Source organism: Pelodiscus sinensis, chromosome 6 (assembly GCF_049634645.1).
Source record: "Pelodiscus sinensis isolate JC-2024 chromosome 6, ASM4963464v1, whole genome shotgun sequence".
NCBI classification, from domain to species: Eukaryota; Metazoa; Chordata; order Testudines; family Trionychidae; genus Pelodiscus; species Pelodiscus sinensis.
Genome location: NC_134716.1, coordinates 30,242,800 through 30,269,647, shown reverse-complemented (window position 1 = coordinate 30,269,647; position 26,848 = coordinate 30,242,800). Strand labels below are relative to the sequence as shown.

Here is a 26,848-nt window from a genome sequence, read left to right as displayed (position 1 = left end):
TTTGTAATATACATCCCTTCAACATTGATGAAAATGTTAAGCAATTTCAAGGTTTCATCCTTCAAATGATAATATCTGAACTTGCACTACTCATAACAAATTTAGCAGGAGCAGGGATAAACTCAAACACTACAGCTTGGATCCTCTATGCCTTATTCTCAATGATTTCACTGGACTATTCATGAGAACAAGTGCTCAAATACCAGCCAAGAATATATCCTATAAGGAAATTAATTAACTCTGCACCAGAGGTGATTAACCTGTGTTTTATGTCATATATCAACATTCTGCCATGTCAAGAGATTATATTCAAGTTGTGGTTGTACTATACCTTTCTATTTTCCAAAGGCTCATTAAAATTTATCAGCAAGCAGGAATTATAAGTAAATCCATTTTTGTTTCAACTAAAAGTAGGAAACAAAAACAGAAAATTCCGTTTTCAGACAACAAATGTTAAGCAAAAAAAGCCTGTACTTAATGGAGTAGTGAAAAAAAAAGCTGGTAAGAAATTTGCATAACCCATTGCAAACAACTACTGACTCCTTTCAGGTCTATTTGAAAAGCCAGAGCAACTTTTAAGTGCTACTATCAGGAGCTCTCAAACTGTCCATGTCACATCCATCTTAAGGCAGGATTTAAAAAAAAATAAACACACAAGGCCAACCAGAAGGAAATCGTTATTAAGAACAGATGGATTTTTTCAGTGAAGAAGAATATCAACTGAGGGTTTGTTTCAGTTTCTAGATAAACTAGTTGATCACTTTTTAAAAAGTTATATATAATTATTAGCAGTATTATTAGATTTCATGCAAGATACTCAGGGGAAAAACAAGCACAGATTTAAATGTTGAACTAGACGTTCAGATATCTTGGTAAGCTGTTAGTCTGCCAGAGCTTAAAATCCCCTGATGATGGATTCAGTGTCATTCAGGTACTGAAACTAGATTTATGTGCAAAACAGCCAAATCATTTTAGAAACAGTTTAATTTACAAATACACTTTTTACAAAGGATAGTACAAAAATAATCAAATATTGTGCTAAACCTCCACTGAATTGTATTTGGTTACAATGATAGGAAACAAGTCTTTCTGAACTTCATTTAAAATTAGGAAGTCAATGCCTGTAGTAGAGCCTCTATTCCTTTTACATTTTTATTGCATTTCAATTTTGGAATGAGACTTTTTAGTCCTCCTTTGACTTTCTTTGGCACTTCTTGATCTGTGCTTCGAAGAAGGCTACAAGAAAGGAGGAGAAAACATTATATTTCAAAGGTAAACTTTTAGGTCAAATAAAAATAGTTTGTCAGACAATATAAATAAAATCATTAATCATTTAAAAAGAAAGCTGCTACAGGGCAGGTACTAATTTGCTCTCATACAGACACAAAATATGGAAGTAAGTCCATCAGGGAATACACAGCAAATTATAACATAGTTTGATGGTGGCTCTAGAAGTGATGCTCTAGGTTTCCATGTAAAGATCTATGGTCCTGAAGTATAAGTTTATTTTTATTCTGTTAACCTGGAAAGCCTCTTTCCTCGCTGAGAAGTAGCATTATTTCAGCACTGATAAGGATGTATATAACCAGTAGTAATAGAAAGAAAGAAAAAAAAATGTTAGGATGATCATCAGGAAAAAAGCTTCCCAACAGTGTGATTGGTCTATGGAACATTTTCTCCTAAGTAATCAGCAGGATGCCCTGTTACTTAGGACTTTACATGATAAGGAGCACACATACATTGGCTGGGGGTTGGAATGACAACAGATCTTTAGCATCTACAACTTCTATGGTTTTACCATAAACATGCAATTAGCAAACCATAACCTCTTTTTAGTTTGTTAAATTCTTAATAAGGATAAGAGACCATACTGCATGGAATATTGAAAGAGGAATTAATATAGTTTTGTTTATATACAAATCTCTCTCTTCCTTATGACCTAAAATCCTGTCAAGGCTGATAGTAGAAGAGCCAGGAAGTCATGCCGCATTCAATAAGCTGCGATTCTATTTTCAGCTACTTTATTTTGAGATGCAATTATTTGACTATGGACTTATAAGTCTTATTGGGGATTTCTGTTAAGCTTTTAGTTGTAACTAGAAGTTCTCTTACAATCTAAAAGTGGGTAGGGGATTGGGGGGAGAATGGTTTCTTTTTAAAAAACCCCACATAGATACAAGTCATATTCATACGACCTATCCACAAGCAACACAAACTAGTAAGGAGAAAGAGCAGCTGACAAAACATGCCAAGTCTGCAAAAAATGACACATTCTATAGCAGGAATGGGCAATAATTGTTGATAGAGTGTGGGGGAGGGGCATTCCCAGATTTTGGAAAGTGATCACAGACCGCACTCTTCCACGATGTTAATGCAGGCGATGCAGGGTCTGGGATGGAGGCTGGGTGCAGAAGGGAGCTTGGGGTGCAGGAGGGCTTGTGGGGTCTGGGAGGGAGTTTGGGTGAAGAAGGCAGTTGGGACTTGAGGCCTGGGACTAGGGGGTAGGAGGGGTGCAGGGATTTGGATTGTGACATAGGGCTGGAAGGGCCTGTGACCTGGGACAATGGATTGGATTACAGGGGTTTGGGTTATGACCCAGGGAAGGAGACTGGGGTGCAAGATCTGGGAGGGAGTATGGGCTCATGAAGGGGGTAGAGGGTTAGGGTTATGTGGGGTAGGGAAACAGGGGGGGCAGTAGGGTGCCATAGGTAGGCTCTGGCTGGGAGACTTACCAGGATGACTCCCAGCCAACAGTTCAGCACGTTTCTCAGGCAGCCTCCCACCACGGCTACAGGGATTCATATGCATCATTAATAGCTGGGGGGAGGGGAGGAGTGGTGCTTTGCACGCTGCTTGTTCTTCAAACAAGCAGTTCCTATTGGCTAGAAACTGGACTGGATTGTGCTGGGGGCAGAGGCAGCGCATGAAACCCCTTCCCCCTCTCCCTCTGCACAGCTGTGAAACACAAATGGCTGGCAGCCACTTTTCTGAGCTGCATGCAGGGCAGGGTGGAACAAGCAAGGAATTTGCCAGAGGCGCCCCACTCTGTCCGTGGGAGGATCCGGTGGTTTGGAGGGCCGTACGTGGCCCATGGAGGGTATTTTGCCCAGGTCTGTTCTATTGAGTGAATAGCAAGGAGAAATTGGTATGGTTTACCATTTGGGACAAAGAGCATATTACAGTGTAATCCACGCTGGACTACTACAGTCCTTACAAATTTCTCATTTTAAAAAAAAAATTAACCATTTACCCAGGCCAAGTTTTGAAAGCTTTTTGAATTAATACACTGGGAAGAAATGTCAAGTTCCTATAGTGTTTAAAGAGAATTATTGCTGAATACTTCCAGTGAAGTATTTTAAAAAGGGAAAAAAATACATGCTGTCCTCTGACTTGTAAGACCTCTTACTTGATAAAGAGATATGTATTTTCTCTATATAATATACAGATTTGTTGATACACATTTTTTCATTATGCCTCAATGTTGGATGTAACCTCCTGCCCAGATTATCAGGCATTTAAATACCATGGTGATGGCTAAATATACAAATTTAGAGAATAATGTCATTCATTTAGTGGTTCCATGTAATTTTAATTCTGAGCAAGTTGTTGATAGCAGGGCGCACCTCCTATCTGCACAAGAGAACTAGACTCTGATCTTAAACTAGCTGAACACTCAAGTAACTCCATTTACACTAGAGTTACTCTTAGTTTACACCAGTGTGTGATCAAGAAGCAGGAGGTCTCTGATTTTCCATTATAAAAAACAGTTCATCAAGGATAACAAAAATATCAGAAGTATTCAGTATGTGTTATGGTGATTAGAGTCATAGAATAGGGCAGAAGGTTAAGCTTTTATAAATACCAAAGCCAAGACCTTCAAGGAGTTGGATTGATAAAGCAGAGATTTATATAGGCATGTGAATGGATGCTGCTATAAAGCATCAAAAAATAGACAAAAATCAACTTCTGCAGGCAGAAATGGCACTTTTAAAACAGGAACAAACAAAAGACAGGTAAAATCCTACAGGCATTGGGCTCCTTACTAGCAAAAGAAGAAACTGACAGAGAGATCAGTGGCATCTTTTACAGGTACATCTTTGTTTTGTTTTTTTGTATTTCAATAACATTTGAAATACTTTATGTAAAAAATATTGCAGTCATTACCAGTATCTGATTAAAGTATTCTTTGAGTTCAACACTGATGAATAATTTAGGCAGCATCTTTAAAGTAAAAGCATGCAATTAAGCATGGATAAGATTAATTACTACACAGGACGGAAGTTAAATGAGTGCCACACAAGAAAGGGAGGGAAAAAAAGATTATGAAGTTGCTCTGAGCAACCTACATAACAGAAAAATAAAAAAATGAAGAGCTGATAAAAACCTGAAAGTTATAATTAACTAGCAGATGTACCCAGTGTTGCTCCCATCTGTAAATGAAGGAATTTTGTGTGTGAAAAATAAACAAAAAATAAACGTGTTATTTCAATGACTGTGTTTTTTAAAAAGGAAGGGAAATGGAGGCTAGAGTGATAGTTCAGAGGTGAAGAGGGACAGAGAGTTAGGAGGTGTGGGGGTGCTCAGGTGAGGAAAGCAGGAGGGGGATCAGTGCAGGGGGAGCTGAAGTCAAGGCAGGTAGCTCACAACAGGGGTCTGAGAGGTGGGAAGGTTGGGCTTATGGGGTCACTCATTGTGGTGAGGGTGGTGCTGCTCCAGCAGTGACACCTCTCATGGGGATGGGACTGCACTCACCTATCAGCAGGGTCCCTCCAGTTATCCTCCCCCGCGGCTTGCAGGCTGTCTGGGGTGGGGGCTCTGGAGGCTGCCACCTACTCTCCCACACACACACACACAGCCTGCAGGGTGTCTGAGGAGGAGGCTGCACTCCGAGGGCTACAGCACCCTCCAGCTGCTCACCCCCTACACAGTCTTCAGGCTGTTTTGGAGCTGAGGGATCAGGCTCCAGGGGCTGCCGTCCCCTCCAGTGGCCTCCACCACTGGGCATGGCTCCAGGGATTGCCCCCTCCTGCAGCGACCTCCTACCCTGCAAGCTATCTCGGGGAGACGGGAACGACAAAAAGGTCCTTCTTCAATCATGACCCAAATGACTGGCTGTAGGGGCAACTAAGGTCTCCACTGACATTCTATCCTAGGTCTCACCAATGAGATTACAAACAAGCATGACACAGAAAGCACTAACGGTTATGAGGTTTGAGGGGTGGATGCTGATCTACTAGGAAATAAACTGAAACTACAAATCAAGGAATGTTTCAGTCACTACTGTCCTGAACTGGTGATCTAGCAATTAAATGGTTCCATAGCATTACAAATCCTTTGATTTATCCAGTTTCTCTTAATGCTAATGACAAGTCTTGTTAGTTTTCAGTGGGAATTGGAAGAAAGGCAGCAGGGGTATTCTGCAGCTCTCTGGCTGCCGGGGGGAAGTGGGAGGGTGGTGAGGAGGGGGAGAAGGAGCAGGAGACACTTCAGTTCCCCACCCCGATGGGGAAGGATCAGGGGGACCCTGGAGCCCTAAGTACCTATGGGTGGTGGAGGTACTCCCGTGCCATTTTATCATGGGTACTTTTTAAAATTTTTTTTGTAAACTAAAAAGTCAGGGACCGGTCACAGTCTTCTGTGATTTTTTTTAAATGGTCTGTGAGACCCATTCCTGACTTTTACTAAAAATATCCACAACAACCTCTTAGCCATAATCATGATACCATATATATATTTTTATTAGTCTCTACAGGACAGGTTTTTTTTTTAAGTTTCATCATTAAAATGTGAAGGATGAAGATAGACATTAATTTATTGAATGCACAGACATTAATTTCTTCTAATTTATAGAATGAAACTAATTCAACAAAGCATACATATATAAAGAAAACCACCAAAGACATCAAGGAAGAGATATCTTTTAAACAAATCTCAAAGTCCTAAGTTAAAGGAAAGTGTTAAGTAACAACATTGTCAATGTACAAATCACTCTATTGAAATCTGCGTGCAGAATTAAAGAATTTAAATGAATTAAAAGTGTGCTCATCAAACATTAGAGGTCGTTTATAAAAGTTAAGGGGGGGAGGGGAAGACGCAAAAATTCAAATTCAAACAATGCAGAGTTTACCAAATCAGCCTGTATGCAAATAGTATATTACATGCCAATTCCCATCAACAGCAACTGTACTGATGTTTGCAAAACAGAATTAAAACTGAACTTGAAGCACAATAATTATATTTTCCATCACTTAAATGGTTTCTCATTATCTACACAATCAGTTTGACTATCCTTATCCTAAAGCAACTGGAATTAGAGCCAGAAATCAAAGAGACAGATTCAACTAAATGGGTTTTTTTTAAATTATTTACAAGGGATATGTTGCCCACTTACACACAGTTAGGTGTGTCTGACTCAGTTCTGTCAGATACTTATGAAAAGCTAATAAGGTAATTTTGTGATCTCTGCTGAACTGAGAATTTTGAAGCCTCACAGATTAGATGTTTAGGATTTATTAAGTCCAGATTTACCTGATGCTACACTGAAAACTGACAACCATTTACTAAATGCCAACAAATGTATTAATAAACAAAGTAAAGTGCTTGGTGTGATAGTCTCATCCTGGGGAGGCGAGGAAGACAGTGAGCTTTGAAACTCATTACAGAGAGCAGGTTGGCACATAATACACTTTTGCATATCTTATTCTAGGAACCACTTTGCTCTCCAGGCTCAGGAAGTATAACACATACATAAAACTCCAATACCACAGGAAAGGTCCTGAGAGACAGCCTGTATAATAGACAAACTGAATAACATTTTACAAAATATACCCGAATACCTGTTTGCTGCGTTTCAACAAAGATACAGCCAAGAACAAAACATATTTAGGATATAGTGGCATACTGTTTCAGGATTTTTATACATTTGGTAGGGATATTGGTGGACAGTGTTAGAAATAAATAAGTTTTTCAATCTCTAGAAGGCTTTTTCAGCACAGAACTATATTATAGCAGTACCCAAGCCTGAACCCAGGGAACTAGTGCCAAATGCTATTCTCTACAGCATGCTTGTAAACACCACATTTAAAGGCAAGTACATAAGTGCATGAAAACTGGCTTATTTTGGCTGAAAACTTGAATGACTCTCTCAGTATAAGAATTTAGCACGGAGACCTAATTAGAAACAGATATGTGTCCTACATACCAACAAAGAACAATGGCACCTCGATTTACTTCTGCCCAGGACTTCATATTGTCAATGCCGACACAATTCACCAACGTTCTTGCAAAACATCCTATTAAGAGGGGGAAAAGAATGAGGTAAAATTACTCGATGTTGCCTATTTAACAGTTCTCTGCAGCAGTGTTTTTAATCACACTCTTTAATTCACTCTATATTTAGAAGTCCTTGCTTACTCTCAAAATAACTGACTATTCAATATAGTCAATACCTTCCCCAAATGTGAGACTAATTTTAATCAATGCTTATAACTAATTACACAACAGCAACACTGAATTGTATGAAAACTCACTGGTATAAAAACAGACACACAATTGTTTACAACAGACATACTATTTGTTTAACAGAGTTCCTAAAATAATTCATGTTTAGAAGCATACTTCTATATCGAAAAGGAACTTGGTAAAAAAGGTGCCTTGTTACTGAAAGGATCTGCTTCCTGGGTGCATTCAATCATTGCTTCTTACTTTTGTGATCAATCATCTTCAAGTTTTGCAGCTCTTAGCCCTAGTGATAGCGCACCTGGAAGTCTGAAGGCTCTATTCCTTCTCATGCATTGCCAACATAATTATTTAAATATATTCCAATTACAAGTCTCTGTTCAACTCCACTGGAATAATGAAGTTCACACACGTCGCTGATGGCACAACTGGTTTTGCAGAACAATTACAAATGGTGATGTGTGAGAAGGAATGAATGCAGAGTGACTTTCAGATTCCAGGCTGAGTTTGCATAGATAGCCTTTAGAAAAAAAAACTTAATTTGTAAAACTATCAAATCTGATCTGGTAACAACTGAGAACTCCATTTTAAAGTCACATTACAGAGCAGAACTGCGCAGTAAGGACAAGACAACTATCTATTATCTAAATTAGGTTGGCAGATAAGATATTCACACAAAATTCCCCCCCTTGAACATTTGAATGAGGGAAGTGATAAAAGTTCTAATTCAAGTCTAATAAGGAATGAAAACTGTGCCAGCCCAAATTCTGATAGAGAATGGATATCAGAACTACAGCGAGACACCCTCTCCCCTCCAAAAAAATATTAAACATAGGCCAACATAATTAATGCAAAAAAAAGTAAGGATGTTAAATTGTGGTTACTGAGCTAACCTTATAATCGATACATTTTGTATCAACAATATGATTAGTCAATAAGACCGCTTTGCAGAGCCGCAGTGGGGGTAGCTGTGGAAGCCATCCATGTGGAAACTCTACATTTTAAATGTAGTAAGAGTCCCATGGCTCTTTCTACATTTAAAATGCAGAGCCCCCGTGAGCCAGTCCTGGCTAGCAATAAGTCCAGCAGCCCGTTTGCGGCGGACAGTGGGAACTGCTTCAGTCCCCGCTCGTGCCAGTTCCCTGCTGTGCCTCTGCTTTTCCTGCCCCTTGCCTTGCAGAGACGGTGCTGAGGGGGTGAGGGGGAAAGCCAGCTTTTAAGCAACTTTTGAAATTTGTTTTCATTCTGCACTAGCTTATGGATTGGAAACCTGAGAGGTTAGTGTGCACATTTTCTCATTTTTTTAAGTTTAGTCGAAACCTATACATTGTCATCTTTTCAAAAATGTTCCAATAAACTTTAATAAAAAATGAACATTTCTAAAATATATAGTAAGAAGATAATGTATCTGTCTGTCCATCCATGAGTCCATTTGTTCAAGAACTCCTCCCAAACCAGGTTGGGCTATAATTTTTGATATCTGGGGGAGGAGGGGGAAGGGGAGGAGACTCCAAAAATTTGGTGATATTAATGGAGGAGGTTTGGGGTATGAGAGGGAGGCTGGGTAAAGAAGGCAGGGTTGTGACCTGGGGCAGGGGACTGGGGTGCACAGTTTTGAGTTGGGTATGGGTGTGGAGGCGGGGAAAGGTTTTGGTTTGTGTAAGGTAAGGGGGCACAGGGTTGGGGGAAGGGAGGGTTTGGGGTGCCAGAGGCAGGTTCGGTCTGGAAGACTTACCGGGCAAGTAGCCCAGGATTTTTCTCAAGCAGGCTCCCTGTCTGCCTGGCCATGGCACGGGCCATGTGCATCTGTGAATAGCTGTGAGTCTCAGGGGAGAGGAAGGAGTACTTTGCATGGCTTCCTGTTCTTCAAACAGGTAGCTCCCATTGTTCGGAAATCAGTCAATGGGATTGCACTGGGGGTGAGGGCAGCATGCAAAGCTTCCTCCCTCCCTTAGTCCCTCCTCTCAGGCTTGCAGCTGTTTGAAGACAACTAAACCCTTACCTTGCTTTAAATTATGATAAGAGGAAACTGTATACCTAAGTTGGTGGTCCTAATTCTTACCATTTAGGAGGAGTTCTTGAACAGATGGATGGACGGACTTGCTCACTCAGACAAACTCTCTCAAAAATATAGCAGATATGCAAGTTTTGAATTAAAAGATTATTTTACTAGGATGGTAGAAAGACATCTTAGGTCAGGTTGAAAAAAATGCACATAATGTTACATTTTGTTGCTCCATAACAAAAAGCTGAATTCATTCTTTTGAATATTACATTCTGGATGACAACATTGGAGCCATAAAATAGCACACGTTCTATATTTGAGGTGAAATTTTGTAATCAAAGTGGTAATGCAACAGCAGAAACAAATACGCTCTAATAATTACAATTCTGCTTAGCTGGCAATCACAATATTCATAAACTGGAATGAAACCAACTCTTATTTAGAGAGATGCAATCTTCGCTGTTGCCTACATTTTTAAATGCTAGATAGCTCTGGCACACTAAAATGTATTAAGTGAAATTGCAAAGGAATAGAATATTCTCTTGATACCAGAAAAGAACATCTGAGATTTTATGTATCTGAAAAAAAGTGAGCTTAGCCTCCAATACTTCACAACTACACAGAAACAAAAAATACATTTTATTTACATCTAAAGTACATTTAAACCATTTATTGCCTATTGACCACCTTTTACAAATCTGAGAGGTGTAAAAACCTATATAACAATCTTTTCTTTTTGAACCTACATAAGTTTAATTGTGCTGAAATCTGACAAATGTGCTATTAGAGATAAATTTCCCAACCTACCGTCTTTTCCATCTCCTCTCATTTTTTCATCTTGCTCAATTAACCATTTCAGAACCAGATGGCCTGCTGGATGTTCTGCGATGTGAAGCTTTAAACAAACCAATGACAGACTTAGCCATCTTTCACACATGAATTGGTGTATTTACACTTTAAAAAACACAACATGCATTGTCAGATGATTTTATAAAAAAGATTCTAACATACGCTTCCTCCCTACACCACATTATATTGTGCCACTTGATCATTATTAGCCATAAGCAAATACCAACATTTTCAAAACAGATGAGAATGCAAGCGTTTGGATGTTTACTCAAACATTAACTGACAGAGGTTTGACCCATTTCAGAGTCTCAGTGCACAGACTACATCCTCTGGTCCTCACCAGCCAGCCCTCTCTCCTGACCAGCAAACATACATTCAGCTTCCCATTAACATGGAAGTGTAGTTTCCTGGCCTATCTGCCTCTACACAAGTCTGTGACTCGTCCAAATTTTCATAAGCTGACACATTAAAAGAAGTCCAGAGCTTGCTAGTATATGTAAGAGATTCACATGGAAGTCTAGCATAGATTTCAGAGATATGGGTTGGGAGACAAGGAAAAGTAAGCTGACCAGGTGCTCTGGTAGCAGTCTGGATGTCAGAAAACAGGGAAACCTGGTGGTCCTGAACTTTTATAAAGCTGATTCTAGTTCAGTTTGGAACAGACAAAAGTTTTAAAACAGCTCTCCATCCCTAATCATTAAACAAATGTGTCTCCATGTCCAACAGAGGTTTGCAAGTAATCAAGTATCTCACAGCTCATATTCACAGAATTGTAGAAATGTACAGATGCAAGTGAAATCAAGGTCACCAAGTCCAGCTCCCTGTGCTGAGCCATGCAAAAACTCTGGGGAAGATGAAGCGTGGGTTTTCAATGGGATACCACAAATACATGGATCGCATGTAGCTTTACAATCTGGATAATGTGGTATCTTTGCTTTCCCAAAATCAGGCCAACTTGGGGAACCAAATGAGAGCAATTTGGCTAAACATTCAAATAAGAGAGGGAATGAGGACTGCAAATGCTTCCCCAGTTATACAGAATAGTGAGGATGGCATTTGCATTGTGACTGAGGTGTCTATTGAGGTGGTTGTGCATTGTGACTGAGGGTTTTAATCAATGAAGCTTTAATGTTGGGATATTTTTAGATCCCAGCTCTTCCTGAAGTCCCACATAGCTGTGGAAACCATACATGCATGTCTGAAGGCACAGTCCTACTGTAGCTTACTGATGAATTTAGCAATATTACAATAAATTGTTACAGGAATCAAACCTTCTTTCCTTGTCAAAAAGTAAAGTAGTTGGATTTTGGGATTTTCCTGTGTGCACGTGTATGCTTATTTACTAGCTCACACCCACTTAGCTCCCTCACAAAGATAATATCTTCACTGTGAGCAGCAATTCCTTATACAGTACCGAGTACCAGAAGGGAGGCTATGAGGGGTCAAGGGGAGGGGGGCGGGCTCAGCGGGGAACTGCGCAGCGTGGGAGAGGGCGGCGCTGCGGGACCAACCTGGCAGCACCCCAGCTTCCCTAAGTCAGCCACTGGTCAGTTTCAACAGCACTGGACTTGGGGAAGCCAGGGGCAGAGCAGCTGGGGTGCTCTGCCCTAGGGCTTCCCCTACTCCACCGCTGCTGAAACTGACCAGCAGCGGACCTGGGGAAGCCAGGGGCAGAGCAGCTCCACTTGTCCAGCTGGCCGGAGCACTTCCAGGTTCCAGTTGGTGCCGGACTATCAGGAGTGCCGGACCACTGGATGCCGGACAATTGGAATTTTACTATAGTCTCATCTAACTGCTACTATAACTACTCCAGAGATTGTAAATAATATAAATTTGCCATTGTCCTCTGTAACCCACAAAAAGTGTAAATCCACTCTTACAGAAAGACTTTTTACACACTAGTCTGGCATACTGAAGACCACAAAGAACTAAGCAACCAAGTCTGAGAAACCTATGAAATGCTTAGTCAAGTTTAATTATTTCAAATGCAGTAACACAAGACATGGACATAAAATGCAGTTTCCCATTAACAGGGAAAATTTCAGAGTACAGTCAGTTAAACATATGTTAGGTAAGAGTAATAAATCTTATGATACAATGGAAACAAATTAACTGCAATATCCGTACTGCTTGCCTTGTGTTAGATGCGGTACCTACCTGCCCATCTTTGCCACCTGGAACCAGCTCCTCTGCTGCCAAACTAGCAATAGCATTCATGGCAGGCTGGACATCACCAAGAGCAGACCCTAAAATATCAGCCACCAACACACACGTTGCCTTGTCCATCACCACTTCTTGGGCATGTTCTTGCAGATAACCTAACAAGGCTGGGGAAATGGCTTCTAAAAGTTCACAGCGACGAACATCTGAATCTTTTTTACTGGTGAAATAGCATAAACAATACAATGGTCTGATTATTGCAGAAAACTTGTTTTGTATAAAAGATCAAGTACAAACAAATTTAATCCATGTTTGCTATTTAGACAGATGTTGTCCTCATTAAAAGGTCAAATTAAAAAAGCCAGTCCCTGTTCTGTATTCTACAGGGAATCTAGTTTAATATGGTCTTTTGATAACCATAATCACATGTCACTGTAGTCTTTAACTTCAAGGTGACTGCCCTGTACCACACCAAAAAAGTTAGTTTTTGCTGCAAAGCCAATTCCACCCTTCCATTTTAATTTTTTGTCCTACCATCATCACCACCTCAAAGCTCTGACAGGGACCAAGTAAACAAACAGTTTCCAGATCCTTGTGAAACTGCCATCTCTTCAGTATTTAAACATCAGTACCAGTTGAATTAAGAGAACTACAAAATACCCTTCTAAATCCCACAGTGTATCTTGGGCCTGCTACATTGGTTTATTACTGTCTCCAATAAGGCATCACAAAGAACTGAAGCCTATGCACAAACAGCTATAGATAAGTAATGCATTAATTAACCAAAAAAAAATCAAGTTCCGCTGCTTTAAAATTATCTAAATTAGACCATTGTAGAAGTTGAATTAGAACTAAAATATTCAATTTTACTGATTTCAAGATTTCTCTTGTACAATTTTGCACCAATAATGGATATTAAAAAAGGCTTCAATCTGATCAAACTTAAACAGGAGAAAATCTGTCTTCCTCCTCTGTACAGTTGTAATACTACTGCAACCAAAATACAATCACTATGTGCATATATTAAGTATATAGCTACACAAAAATTATACCACAACTGTTACCATTTTCATCAGGTAGTGTACATACAGTTATTTTGATTTTGGATTGTTTTGATTTTTATTTGATATTACAGAGCTGTCCTGTTTAAAAAGCTGGAGTAGGAAAAATCTGTGGAGATTGTTTCAGCCTGTCAGTTGAGTTACCTGTATGCATTTCCATCTCCCTGTTGCAGAAGTTTGACAATCTCTGGTAGGAAGTGTGCAGGATCCCTTGGACTTAGCAAGTACAACAGAACCTTCCTTCCATATTTGTTGTTTATAATATTGGGCAAAGAACCACTTATTTCCTGTAAATATGCATAAACATCAATAACACAATGATGAAAAATATTTTTCAACATTAAGCCTGGACTGAATACTTTCACACTGAAATCTGAGAAAAGCGGAGATGGGTACCATACTTCATAGTTACGCAACACAAATCAAACCCCTAAGCAGTGTATAATGTTTAGGTGGGGTTTGTCAATATTAAGTGCTAAACAAGTGCTTAGTTTTTATATTAAATCTATGATGGTAAAATGTTCTGACATCCTTGGACGGAAGATACAACAGAAGCACAAATTATTCTTTGTATTACCATTGTACTGAGATGCCCTGAAACCAAGGCCCCAGTGGGTGAGGTGCTGTACAAACCCAGAAGAAACAGACCGCACTCCAAAGAAGTTACAATACCAACAGACAAAAGATGGAAGGAAACACACTAGTACACTGCAAAAGCAATCAGATGTGATTATTAACCAATTGTGCATATGTGCAGAAACCAGCTCACAGAGCTCAGTTGAAGATGGGGAAGACAACAAAGTTATCCTGAATTCAGTTAAGCAGAGAACATCCAGCAGCAACCACTAATTCTAAGTAATAAAGTAAGCCTCATTTCTGCTGAAAGGATAACCATTGTCACTTGTAGCTTACTTGAACATTAACAAATACAGTAGGCATTTCCAAGGGATTAATGGCTGGCTAGGAAAAATCATTATGTAAACAAGAATTCTGGTACACCATGCACTTGTGTCCTTAGAAGAGTGATGAAGAAACTAATTAATATGCCAGGATTTTTTGTTTTGCTTATTGAAGAGTGTCTATATATTCATAAAGCAGTATCTATTACCAACAGTACATTTTCTTTGTGCTCATGTTCTGTTCTTCCTGCTTTATGTGTACAGATTTTGTTTTAGCTGGCAATATGATGTACATTAGCCAAAGAATTTTCAAGAACTATTGCAGAAAAATTTTGGTCAATATTAATGCACATTTCAATTATATTTTCTGAAACAAGAGATGGTATTATGAAGCTCTGGGCAATTTCAGCATATTTTAAAGTAAACCTTCTGCTTTTTAAAATCCCTTAAAATCCCTTGTTTCCAGCAAAGAAATCCTTCTAACAGCTGGTAAAAGATGAAATGAACAAATGAACCAGTATCTCTTCACCCTTTGTCTACAAAAAACATGCTAATAAAGATTATGCTTTGTAGATGGTAGGCTGGGCAGAAAACAGCAAAGCTCTTGTTATTACATAAAATGAAAAAAATGCACAAAACCAGGTAAAATGTTGCAGAGTGGAAAAATGTGTACATTTTACACACACTGCTTTAGGATATCCTAAGTATTTATCTTGCACTGGCTTCTGGATTAGTGCTTTTCATTTCTGTAGTCTTCTCACTTCAGGCCTTATTCTTAATTATTCTCTATGCAATAAAATGTGTACAGCCTCTCTCCGAGTTACGGACCAAACACTTGGCCGTAACTCGAGCTGTTCGTAACTAGGACCCCACTGAGTTACACGCGACCGCGCTGTTCATAAGCACGGGTCGTGTTCGTAACTCGGGGACAGCCTTTACGACCGCTCCATGGGAGCTTTGGTCATAAGTGGGAACAGTCGTAACTCGACCATTTGCAACTCGGGGAGCGGCTGTATTTTCTTCTCACTGGGATTAGGGATGAGACTCAAACACTATTGTTTGTATGTGATATTCATAATACGATCAAATCATTTTGCCACAAAATTCTCAAATGAAGAAACTATTTTAAAAAAAAACTAGGGTTTTGCTTTTGTTTCATTGAACAAAACTTGAACACTTAAGTAATGCATGTCGAATTCAGACTCATGATAAATACAATGTCTTTATTATGTTAAGTCAATATGACCATCAAGATACCTTATTATTAAATCAACGGTTTCAAATGACAGCTACAGTGAGTTTTTAAGTACTTGGTTTGCCTTAATTGGCAGTAATTCTGATGTGCTGTGCATGTGACATTCATACAATAGTGTAATTTCTCATTGCCAACATTTTGCATATTTCAGTACGGTGGAGTCCGGATTATCCGACTCCTGGTAATCCGACACTCCGCTTTATCCAACCCTGCAGCTCCAGGAGCTGCAGGGTCGGATAAAGCGCGGGCGGGGATAATGGCCCCGCTTGCTGCCCCATCGTTCTCTTGGAGCAGCTGCTGCTGCTTCTGCCCAGGACAACAGGGCAGCGAGTGGGGCCATTCTCCCGTCCTGTGCCCTGGAGTCGCTGATGCGTCTCCTGCCGGGGTTGCTTCTTCCCTGACAGCAGCAGCAGCAGCAGCAGCTGTCCCCGTGCTCTCTAGGAGCAGCTGATGGGGCTCCTGCCGGGACCGCTTCTTCCCCGGCAGCAGTCCCTATCATCCGACATATTCAGTAATCCGACCATGTGTCGGTCCCGTTTACGTCAGCTGATAGGGACTCTACTGTATTTAAGAGACTAGATATAGACTTTGTGTCTACTACCACCGTGAACAGCTGTAGCTTTTTTAGTCAAATCTTCTTAAGTCCAGACTTATGTCTAGCCCTGAAGAAACAATTATACATAAATATTTCAACTAAATAAGGAACAGTGAGAACAACAAACCAATTAACAATTGCAATCCAGATTTAGCATTAGGTTTTAGCCTTTTGAAGCTATGTACTGAGGACAGAGTTTTCAGCTGATTGCCTATTACATAAAGCCAAGATCAAATGTCCAAACCATGTAAAGAAAGAGCTAAATCTGCCCAGTCTCAGTTCTAGATCTAAAAGTTTGTCTACAGTGGCATGTTTTTTCACCAAAAACTGCCTTTTTGCAACAAAAAGTGAATGCATATACACTGCAATACGACTTTTGTTGGGAAAAACATTCCATTTTGGCGACAAAACACTTTCAACTCTGCTAGAGATTTTTGTGTTTTCCCCTCCCTTTGCCAACAAAGAGCCAGTGAGAACTCTGCTGTTTGTTTTGTCAAGAGAACTGGCTTCTGCCACTATCCCACAATGTCTGTCCTAATGGCTTCAGCGTTTTGTGATCTCTGCTGCATTGCAGGCATGCGCCCATCCCTCTTTCAAAGCTCCAGGAAGTATCTGACAACTGAGTGAACTGCTGTTTGAAGTACTTCTGAAAGCTCATCATCTAATAAACCATCTTGTTAGTCTTTAAAGTGCTACATTGTCCTGCATTTTGCTTCAACTACCCCAGACTAACACGGCTACATTTCTATCACTGTTCTGCCCTGCACTAGTCACACAGCAGCAGAGACTGCTGTGCTCCTTCAACATTCCTCAGCTTGGAGACCTCACAGAACCATGAGGGAATCCCAAGAAGTGCAGGGTTTAGCTCTGCCTTCCCACAACACTGCAGTGTGGGATCAAGAGCAGAGTCTTGGGAAGGCAGGGAGTAGAGGCAGCAGCCATGTGCACTGGGATGTGGCTAGCTTTACTTCCCGCTCCCCAGACTATCAGGGAGCAAGTTTACCATGATTTACTTCTTTGCCCTCTCCCTTCATCAACCAGGAGAGAGAGGCATGCATGGAATGCAAGTATTTTCCCCTTGCTCCCTGATAGTCTGGGAAAGGAGAAGAAAAGCAAGCCATGTCCTGGTACGCACAGCTGCTGTCCCCCTCTTCTCTCCTGAAACTCCACCCTTGTGTGGGTTGGTTACCCACATTGCTTTGCTCTGTTGACAGGGTGCTGGCAATATAGGCATGAAATGTTGACAATGGGAGGCAGAAAAATTGGTTTGACCGGTTTTCACTTTTGGCGACTTTTGCATGTCAACAGGACTTGTTGCCAAACTTTCCCAGTGTAAACATAGCCTGAGAGAGATGAACTTGTAACCAAAGGAAAAGCCAATTGTAGGTTCTGAAGGACTGAAACCTACCAGAGTCCAAGACTGGAGTCTGGAATGATATCTGGTAAGCTTTTCCACATTTGGAGGTGTGTTTATTGTTTTAATGTTTTCCCTGACATTTCTCTTCCTTAGGAATAGAATAGGGTTATAAAAGCCTGTTTAATTGGTTAAATGTCACATTTAAATCAGTAGCCAATTAAAAGGAAGGGCTGCAGGCAGAGGCTGCTTCATCTTGGTCGGAATAGCCCTTGCCTGTGATGTGCTCAGGTCCATCGCAGACAGGGGCTGCTCTGAATGGCTGAGGACATTATATTGTAAGGCAGGGAACTGTGCAGTCTCATGTCAGAAACAGTGCAATACACACTGCCACCTAAAAGAGGTGGTAACTGGGAGGTGAAAGCATAAAGTTGGTTGCTCTTAGTGGGCTGCAGAACAGGAATATAGGTGCATTTGCCCTGAAACTAATATTTTTAGCCAATTTTAAGTTTGACTTTTACATGTCAAGGATTTTTAGTTCTAATTGATAATCTTATGTTTCTATTTCCTTCTTTCCTTACCCTCTGTACAGCTAGTTTGACTTTCTAAATTGGTAATGCTCATGAGCTTTAATTATCTTAAATTAATGTTTTGATCACCTGCACATAGTAGTTGAATTTTCTTTGCTCAAAATAAACACCACCATGTGTTTGGGCCAGGTTTCTTTAACATCTTTTGGCAGTTTAATATAAATCTCAGTCACTATGAGAAACTCCCAGGACTTAATGTTATCTTTCAATATGCACTAGGGATGTTAAAAAAGACATTTATTTTTGTAAATGTATAACCACTGAAAATTAGGCTAGGGTTTTCAGCAGATTTTAGACCTAGTTTGAAGACTATAGCAATGGCAATATAAATTACATAAACATTCATAATAGTTACTGTATACATTGAAATAAAAGATAGAGAGAACTCTGGACAAACAATAGCTTCAAAACCTGGCTAGAAGTTATATACTAGATTCCTAAGTCTGAATGAGCTCTTATTAGTTGCACTGGTGACATTTAATATAATATTTTAGGAAAATTCAACTACTTACAGATATGATTAATTGTTTCATAAGTTTGGTATCATCAATGCAATCAAATGCTGCCAGCAAGACCAAGTAAGAGAATTCACCCTGTAAAGGCAAAGGATCAACAAGGTTTAGAGAGATGATGCTGCCCTACATACACATTTCCTGTGATGAATACTTGCCCAAATTGTGAAAAACTGCACCAAGATCTGATGAATGATTTCCTCCAATGCCTGGCTGAAGTGGTCCTATAACATGTAATTATTTTCTGGAGGCAATGTTTAATAAAAACATTTGTTTAAAACAAAAGTGATAAAGAGTGGAGCTGTCTCTAAACTGCCGAATTTCCCTGGGTAGACAGCTGTGCAACATGCTGCACTGTCAATAATTGCCAACTGGATTCCATGAATACTCATCAATTTGAGGCCAAAGATTTGCTTTATAGAATAAAAAGTAAAATCTTCTTTCTTCAGCAGATTTACCTTAGAGTCAACATCTTTCACCAGATTTTTGGAGGGCAAGTCTTAGTTAAATCCAAACCTAAAGGATAAAGGCAAGATCCAACTCTGACGGATGCCAATGATAGGGATATAAGCGTCTAGTTGACTAACCGATAAACAGGAACTTAGCAATTAGCACTATCGACTAGTTGCATCCCCCCACTCCTGCCACTCTGCATAATAAAGGACAGGGAAGCCGGTGTGCCAAAATGCTGGATCAGTCCCTAGTACCCAGTCCTCTCATAACTCCCTCTTCCCCCATTGCCATAGGGAAGCGGGTAAGCAAAGATGGTGGGTCAGTCCCCGCTTGTTCACCTGTAGCATCCCAGCCCCCTATAGGATTTCTGTTGTCAGTCAGCTGTAGCCTCCTGGTTTGCTCAGTGTCCTGGCTGTTGGTGGGACCTGCAGGCTCTGGCAGTTATTCCATGCTATTAATTTTCTTTATGCCTGTCAGCAGCAGGAAGTAGAGCACCCCACCCCAAGGAGCTCCACCTTCCTCTGCCACTGTGAAGAAGCAAGGTGCAGTGGGCCAGGAGAGGGCAGCAGAGTGGGGTAGGGCAGGCTGTTGGACCACTCCAGTTCCCAGCAGAGCGGTGAATGTGGGAGGGGTTCGCTGCCTGGTAATCCCCCAGTTTACATCATGCAGGGGGAGAAAAGGGTTGGAGCAGGGCCAGGGTTTGGGGGAAGCAGCAGGGCCATGTCTGCAGGAGGCAGGGGTTGCCCTGGGCCCTGTTCCCTTCTAGGGATGGCCCTGTATACTGGGACCCAGTGCTGTTTAAAATATTCATAAATGATCTGGAGAAAGGGTAAAAAGCTGGGTGGTAACATTTGCAGATGAAACTAAATTACTCAAAATAGTTAAGTTCAAAGCAAATCGTAAACAGTAAGTAACAAAGGGATCTCACAAAACTGGCTGACTTGGCAACAAAATGTAGAGGAAGCTTGCAGTGATAAATGCAAAGTAATGCCCATTAGAAAACATAATCCAAACTATACATACAAAATGATGGGGTCTAAATCAGCAATTGCCACTCAAGAAGCAACTTGGAGTAATTGCAGATAATACTCTGAAAACATCTGCTGAATGTGCAACAGCAGTGAAAATAAATAAATATTTTTTAAAAAGCCAAAAGTGTTAGCAACCATTAGGAAAGGAGGATAAGATGACATTAAACATTATGGTACTTCAGCTTCCCACAGCTCCCATTGGCCAGGAACGGCGATCCGCAGCACTTGCTGGCTGCAAGTGCCTGCACCTGTGGAGGTGCAAGTAAATAAAGCAGTAGTGGTCCACTAGGGGCTAACCTTTGTGAACAGCATATGGCCCACAGGAGGCTACTGCCTACCCCTATATAAATCCATGGTACATCCTAAGGATGTAAAAGAGTAGTTGAATAGTTGACTACCCGATAAGCCTAGGGCCTAGGCTAATCAGGTAGTCAAGTTGACTACTCGCATTACCCCCGTCTCCACGGTGCACGGGGGGGGACAGAGGAGGCAGAGTCGCAGTGGTGCTGCAGCTCTGCCTTTTAAATGTAATAAGTTACCCAAGTCTCACTACATTTAAAAGGCAGAGGCAAAGCGCAGGACCTGGCGCAAAAGGGGACTGAAGAAGTCCCTGATCACTCCGGATCCCCAACTACTGCAGTGCTGCCTTTTAAAATGTAGCAAGAGCCAGGCAGCTCTTACTACCATTTAAAAAGGCAGAGGTGCAGTGAGGTTAGCTCCCAAGGTGAGCCAGGAATAAGCAGTCCTGATTCATGCCAGCTCTGGAATACTGTGGCTCTGCCTTTTAAATGCAGTAAGAACCTGTCATTAAAAGGCAGAGCCGCAGAAGGGGTAGCTATCACGCATACCTCCCCCCATCTAATTGAGTAATTGATGGAAATTCCATTGACTAGTTGATTAATAGCAATTTAACAGCCACACCTTGAGTACTGTGTGTTGTTTGGGTCACCCCATCTCAAAATAGATGCATTAGAAATGGAAAAAGTACAAAAGGGCAAAAAAAATTATTAAGGATATGGAACAACTTTCATATGAGGAAAGATTATAAACATTGGAACTGGTCATCTTGGAAATGAGATGCCTAATTGGGAATAGGGATGTAAAAAACGAAAAAAGTGAACCTGGGGTCAACCAATGGAATTAAGAGGCAGCTGGTTTAGAAGAAACAAAAGGAAGAACTTCACACAATTCAGAGTCAATGTGTGGAACTTGTTGCCAGGGATGCTGTAAAGACCAAACTATAACTGAGTTCAATAAAGAATTATATTAGTTCATTCATGGGCGATAGAATCCCTGAGCATCTTTATTAGCAGCCATGGATGGAACTGCCTCAACTCTGGGTGTCTCTATGCCTCTGATTGCCAAATGTTGTAACTGGATGACAAGGGACAAATCATGTGATAATTACTCTGTTTTGCTTGTTCCCTCTGAAGCATCCAGCAGTGGCCACTGTTGGAAGACAGGGTACTGTGCTAGATTTATAATTATTCTATTACTTAAAGAGGCGGCAACCAAGACTCCCTGCAATATGAGGTATCACTGTAGCTTTGGTATTCTCTACTTCCTTCTTAATACAGTTATAATATTATTTACCATTTAGAATGCCAATGTGCACTGTGCAAGCAGGTATCAATGATTTACCCACGATACCTATGTCTAATTCCTCAAAGATTACAGTCCAATTCCATCAATGTGCCCCATTTGTCAAACAGGCACTTCTATTTGACGTTAAAAAAACAACAACTTATTTTTGTGAGTTATACCTACAAATACTATAACTGAAAGATAGTGGGACAATTATAATTTCCACATTTATTTATTTTTTGACATTATGATATGGATAGTCAGTATCAATGTTAGTTTCCCATCTTGTTTCTCTGAGTATTTAGAAATATAATATACGTTCAGCAACTGGCCTTGAAGCAGGAAACAGAACATACTAAGTATTTGTAAGATGTTTTACTAGTGCAACCCCAGCTAGTGGGCTTTTCATTCTCACAAGGCTCTTTCCACAAAAATGTATATTAACATTTTCTACAGTTAAATATCAGTATTTTATGTCTAAGTTTTCTATCAAAATGGCAGTTTCACAGATTGTTCTAACTTCAGAGTAAAGTCAAATTCATATTTTGTAAATAGGGAATGATTTGACAGTTATGAAAATGCTTCAGTGATTACTTTAATACAAGATTTATAAATACTCACAGTAGCTATTTTTTCAATATAGGTCTTCATGGTTTTCACAATTACTTTTCTGTCCTATCCAAAAAAAGGGGGAGAAACATTAGTAAGCCTTTGTCAACGATTTAATAACTTAATTGCTATTTATACCTTTGAGTTTAATTTCAGCTCATTTCTTAAAAAGCAGAAAATATTATAATAAGCATTACTTTTGTAATAGACTGAAATGTTAGACACAGATTCTATGACAAGACTCAGCACAAAAGAGAAACCCCTAGGGTTTTCTGCAAGATTGGGATGGCTGGAGGAGAACTGAGAAATAACAGCTGTTATCACATTACACATGTTGTAAAGGTAAGGATTGCATGTCTAATGGACACTGCCTAGCTTCCGATTTCCTGCTGTGTACAGGAGAAAGTCTGCCAACCCCTTATTGTGGCATAACTGCTACAGTACACAAGAGGAAACTCTTACCTCAAGTATAGGTTGAGCCTCCCAAATCCGGGACTCTCTGATCCAGCACAGATGTTGCTGGACCAAAGAGCCTCAGGAGCAGGAGCCAGCTGAGAGAACGTGGGGTTTACGGCGTTCCAGCTGGGCCAGCAGCAGCTAGAAAGGGGAACCCTGGCATCAGCGGGGCCAAGCAACATTGGGGAGCCTCCCCCCAGCCAGAGAACCCTAGTGTCAGTGGTCAGGCAGCCCTGACCAGGAAACCCCTGGTGGCAAAAAGGCCATGCAGCGGCTCAGGAGCTAGGGAATCCCGGCAGCAGGGCCAAGTGGCAGCCGGGGAGTCCCAGCCCCAGCGGGGGAACCCTACCATCAGTGGGGACAGGCAACATCGGGGAACCTCCCCCCTGCCAGGGAACCCCAGTGTTAGTGAGGTCAGGCAGCTGGAGAGCCCCTGGTAGCGGGGCTAGCAGTGGCCGGGGAACCCCAGGAAACCTTCAGCAGCCGTGGGGTTGGACCACAGCAGCAATTGCAAGGCTGGCAACACCCAGGTTGCCCTGGCTGGGGAACCCCAACGGGTAGCAAGGCAGGGAGCGTTGGCCCTGGGCAGCTTTAGCAGGGCAGTGGCAGCGCAGGGAGCCACAGCCATGTGAGCCCCCAGGGGAGAGGCAGCCAGCAGGGAAGCATTGACCTTCCCTGGTCCAGCAAATTCTCTGGTCCAGGACGACTCAGGTTCTGAGGGTGCTGGACCAGGGAGGTCTAACCTGTACTTCGACTTCTCGTCTAGGACAGACACCTGCTCAGCAAGGCTCCTAAACTATACATCAAAAAAGGCTCTGTTCTGAAGGGGCTTCGCTAGGAGCATCTCCATTAACAGGCTTCCTCACTGGCCTTCATTTTTGGCCCCTTTAGCCACTGCCCTGCCCCTTCATCATTCCACTTCAAGCCTACTTAAAAATATATTTCACTTATTTTGATTCCCCACTTAAGGTATGTGTGCATAGCAGCTGGGAGCATGCTTTCTGGCAGATAGCACACTAAAAAGACCAATGTAGCCATAGCAATATCTCAGGCTAACCATCCAAATATGGACCTGGGTGGTGAACTGGACTTGTATACTTGGAAGGTTAGTTTTAGCCGCTGCAGCTGCACTTCTATTTCAGTGTACTAACTCAGGCAGAGCTAGTGTATGCTCAGTTACTAATGCTGGAAAGCACACTTCCAGCTGCGTAGACATACCCTTACATTGAAGGCTGTATGTTATTTCTGCAAGTGCTCCTGACACTCCCAACACCTAAAGCAGAGCAGCCTCTCTACAGACTCCCTCCCGCCTGCCCCCTCGTATTTTTCTATTGTAAAAAAAAAACTGTGACCATCTCCACCAGTGTTCTCTCTAAGCTGAGAGGAAGCACAGCTTCACAGGTGATTAGTCAATGCCACTTGGTCAGTCATGTCCACACACAAAGTCAGGAGCCTATGACTGGGCAGGGCTGATTAATCACCTGTGAAGCCCTGTGATCCCCACTCTCAAAATGAGACTAAATTTGCTAATTTGGGACATGTTTGTCCCATTTTCACGCATACTCTGACAAAGTAATCTATGGAGTAATTACATTATTGCAAAGATCACTGAAAAAACACCACACAACAATCTTCGGAAACTTTGATTTTCTTTGTGCCTGTGACAGCAAAGCCAACTTACAACCTATGGAACAGAGCCGAGTAAGCTAACGTGCATACTGTACCTTGGGTGTACCATGCCATAAAGCATGCATGGCTACTCGGGCTCCATCATGTGTATGTGCCAGGTAGATGACTGCTTCTCTGATTGCTTCAATCATTTCCTGAGGTAGAAAACATAATTAAGGGATACATTTGTTTGGAAGAGTTTTAGAGGAAAGGTACATATTTTACCTGTAAAAATCTGAAGACTATTATTGCGCCTAGAACCACACTCTTGTATTCAGATGTACTATGCAATTGACATCAGGAGTCCTAAAGCCATAAACAAAATTTTGGCCTAGCAGTCTAAACGTAAAAGTTAAGTCAACCAAGCTACACAGTTCACGGTTGTGAAAAATGTTGAGCCCAGTGCAACATAGTTTGTTTCATTTAATTCCACTGTCAAAGAGGCTGACAGAAGAATTCTTCAATCTATCTAGTTATTTCCTGGAGACGGTTTACCTAAATCATTGGAAAAAAAACATTTTTATTGATATAGCAAGCCTCTCCACTATAGTGGCACTGCTGAAGCACCTTAGCTGTGTCGATGCAGTGTAGATATATGCTTATACTCCCCGTCTCAAAACTGTAATCACAAACACTGGTGACTGGAAAGGTGTTAATGCGTCAGAAGCTCTGTAGGGTCGTAAGTCAAGAATATAAACATCTTGGTACAGGTGGTGTAAGAAAGTTCAAAGGATGGGTGGGCAAGTAGCCATTTACACAGTATGACTCTGCTCCAGCACCTATAAAAAGTCTTTGCCAGACTGCAGAAGTAGAATCAAGATCTATTGTCACTATCAGGGAACCACCACTGTAAGTAACTTTTCGACAGACAGTTAAAGAATCACCGCATGTTTTCAAAAAAGACATTCATTGCAATTATGGGAACTGTTTTTTAATTGTGCAACCATACTGAAAACGTTTGATAAAACACAATGGGACAAAATATTGTTTTATTGTGAGAATACACAGTAACCATGAAATTAGAGACACATATTGGTTGAGGTATATTTTAAAAGGACCAACTTCTGTAGGTGAAAGACACAAAATTTCATACTACACTGTGTAGCTTGAAAGCTTTTCTCTTTCACCCACAGAAGTTGGTCCATTCAAAATTATTGCCTCTTCCACTTTCTCTCTCTGATTACATCTACTCTGCATGGCTATTTTGGGATACTGGCGATATCCCGAAATAGCTACCTTGCATCTTCACAAGCAGTCCGTATTTTGAAATATTTTTCGAAATAATGGGTGCACTATTTTGGCATCCCCGTAACCCTCGTTCCGTGAGGATTAAGAGATGTCTCAAAATAGTGTGTTATTTCAAAATTTGGTGCTGTGCAGATGTGCCAAATTTCAAAATAATCTATTTTGAAATTAAATTCAAAATAAGATACGCAATTTGCATAGTGCAAATTGCGTATCTTATTTCAGATCTAGGGTGCTACGTGGATGCACGCTCTGTCTCTTATCACAGGACCACCACAATTACAAACATTAAATTAGTATGCATTACAGACATACGTCTTTACCTCTTACAATCTCCACAGGTATTGAGAAACTTCCAATCAAGATGACAAAGCTGACTTACACGAAGGGACTTCAAGTTAACTAGATATATGAGTAATAATGAGGTAACAAGAAATACTCTTGTCCTACCAAAATTCCTAAATAGCATTTTTTGTAATTATTACTTGAATTCTTCGAGTGTTTTACACATACCCTAAAACTAAGGAAAACTGAAGATATCCTATCAACAATCTCAAACAAGGAGCTTATTTTCTAAAGCAAGATAAAGGGGCTTATCACTACAATCTTAAATGTATAATAACTTTGGGGGTTTTGTTTTGGGTCTACAATTCTCAAGAGTCAGGGCCATGGTGTTTTAGAAAGTAGAGCTACAGAACTGCTACTTCAGGAAACCTAAACACAGCATGCAAAAAACCCAGAAGAAACATGTGTGTTGAACATCCTACCTCATTCACTATCTGAGGCATCTTAAAAAACTCTACCGTGAGTTCATTAAAATTGTTGTAAGTACAGTATACTTAAGTACAGAAGTGTAGAAATACTTACAGATCTTTGTTTTGGGAGAGCATGGATGATAAAGTCCAAAAATACTTTATGTACCAGTGAATGCTTTATCACAGCCTCTCTGTATAAAAGGGGGAGGAGAAAGGGGGAGGAAAGACAAGACAATCACATATACTTTAATTCCTATGGTCTGACTGTCTCTTCCAGTTGTCTGCCATATTATGGTGAAAATATCAGGA

General features: G+C 40.8%; 1 protein-coding gene across 2 annotated transcripts in view; it reads right to left on the bottom strand.

The window, feature by feature from the left end:
• Window positions 1–966: 966 nt before the first annotated feature.
• PUM3 (pumilio RNA binding family member 3) overlaps window positions 967–26,848 on the bottom strand; it is a 43,192-nt gene continuing 17,310 nt past the window's right edge. For both annotated transcript variants that reach the window (XM_075931657.1, XM_006129899.4), the window contains exons 10-18: window positions 26,652–26,730; window positions 24,596–24,694; window positions 22,428–22,481; window positions 18,739–18,819; window positions 13,678–13,820; window positions 12,470–12,692; window positions 10,271–10,358; window positions 7,202–7,292; window positions 967–1,236 (exon numbers count right to left, since the gene is read on the bottom strand). In XM_075931657.1, the coding sequence (XP_075787772.1) occupies window positions 1,107–1,236; window positions 7,202–7,292; window positions 10,271–10,358; window positions 12,470–12,692; window positions 13,678–13,820; window positions 18,739–18,819; window positions 22,428–22,481; window positions 24,596–24,694; window positions 26,652–26,730 (988 nt within the window). In that variant the 3' untranslated portion in view covers window positions 967–1,106. The remainder of the gene's footprint in view (window positions 1,237–7,201; window positions 7,293–10,270; window positions 10,359–12,469; window positions 12,693–13,677; window positions 13,821–18,738; window positions 18,820–22,427; window positions 22,482–24,595; window positions 24,695–26,651; window positions 26,731–26,848) is intronic.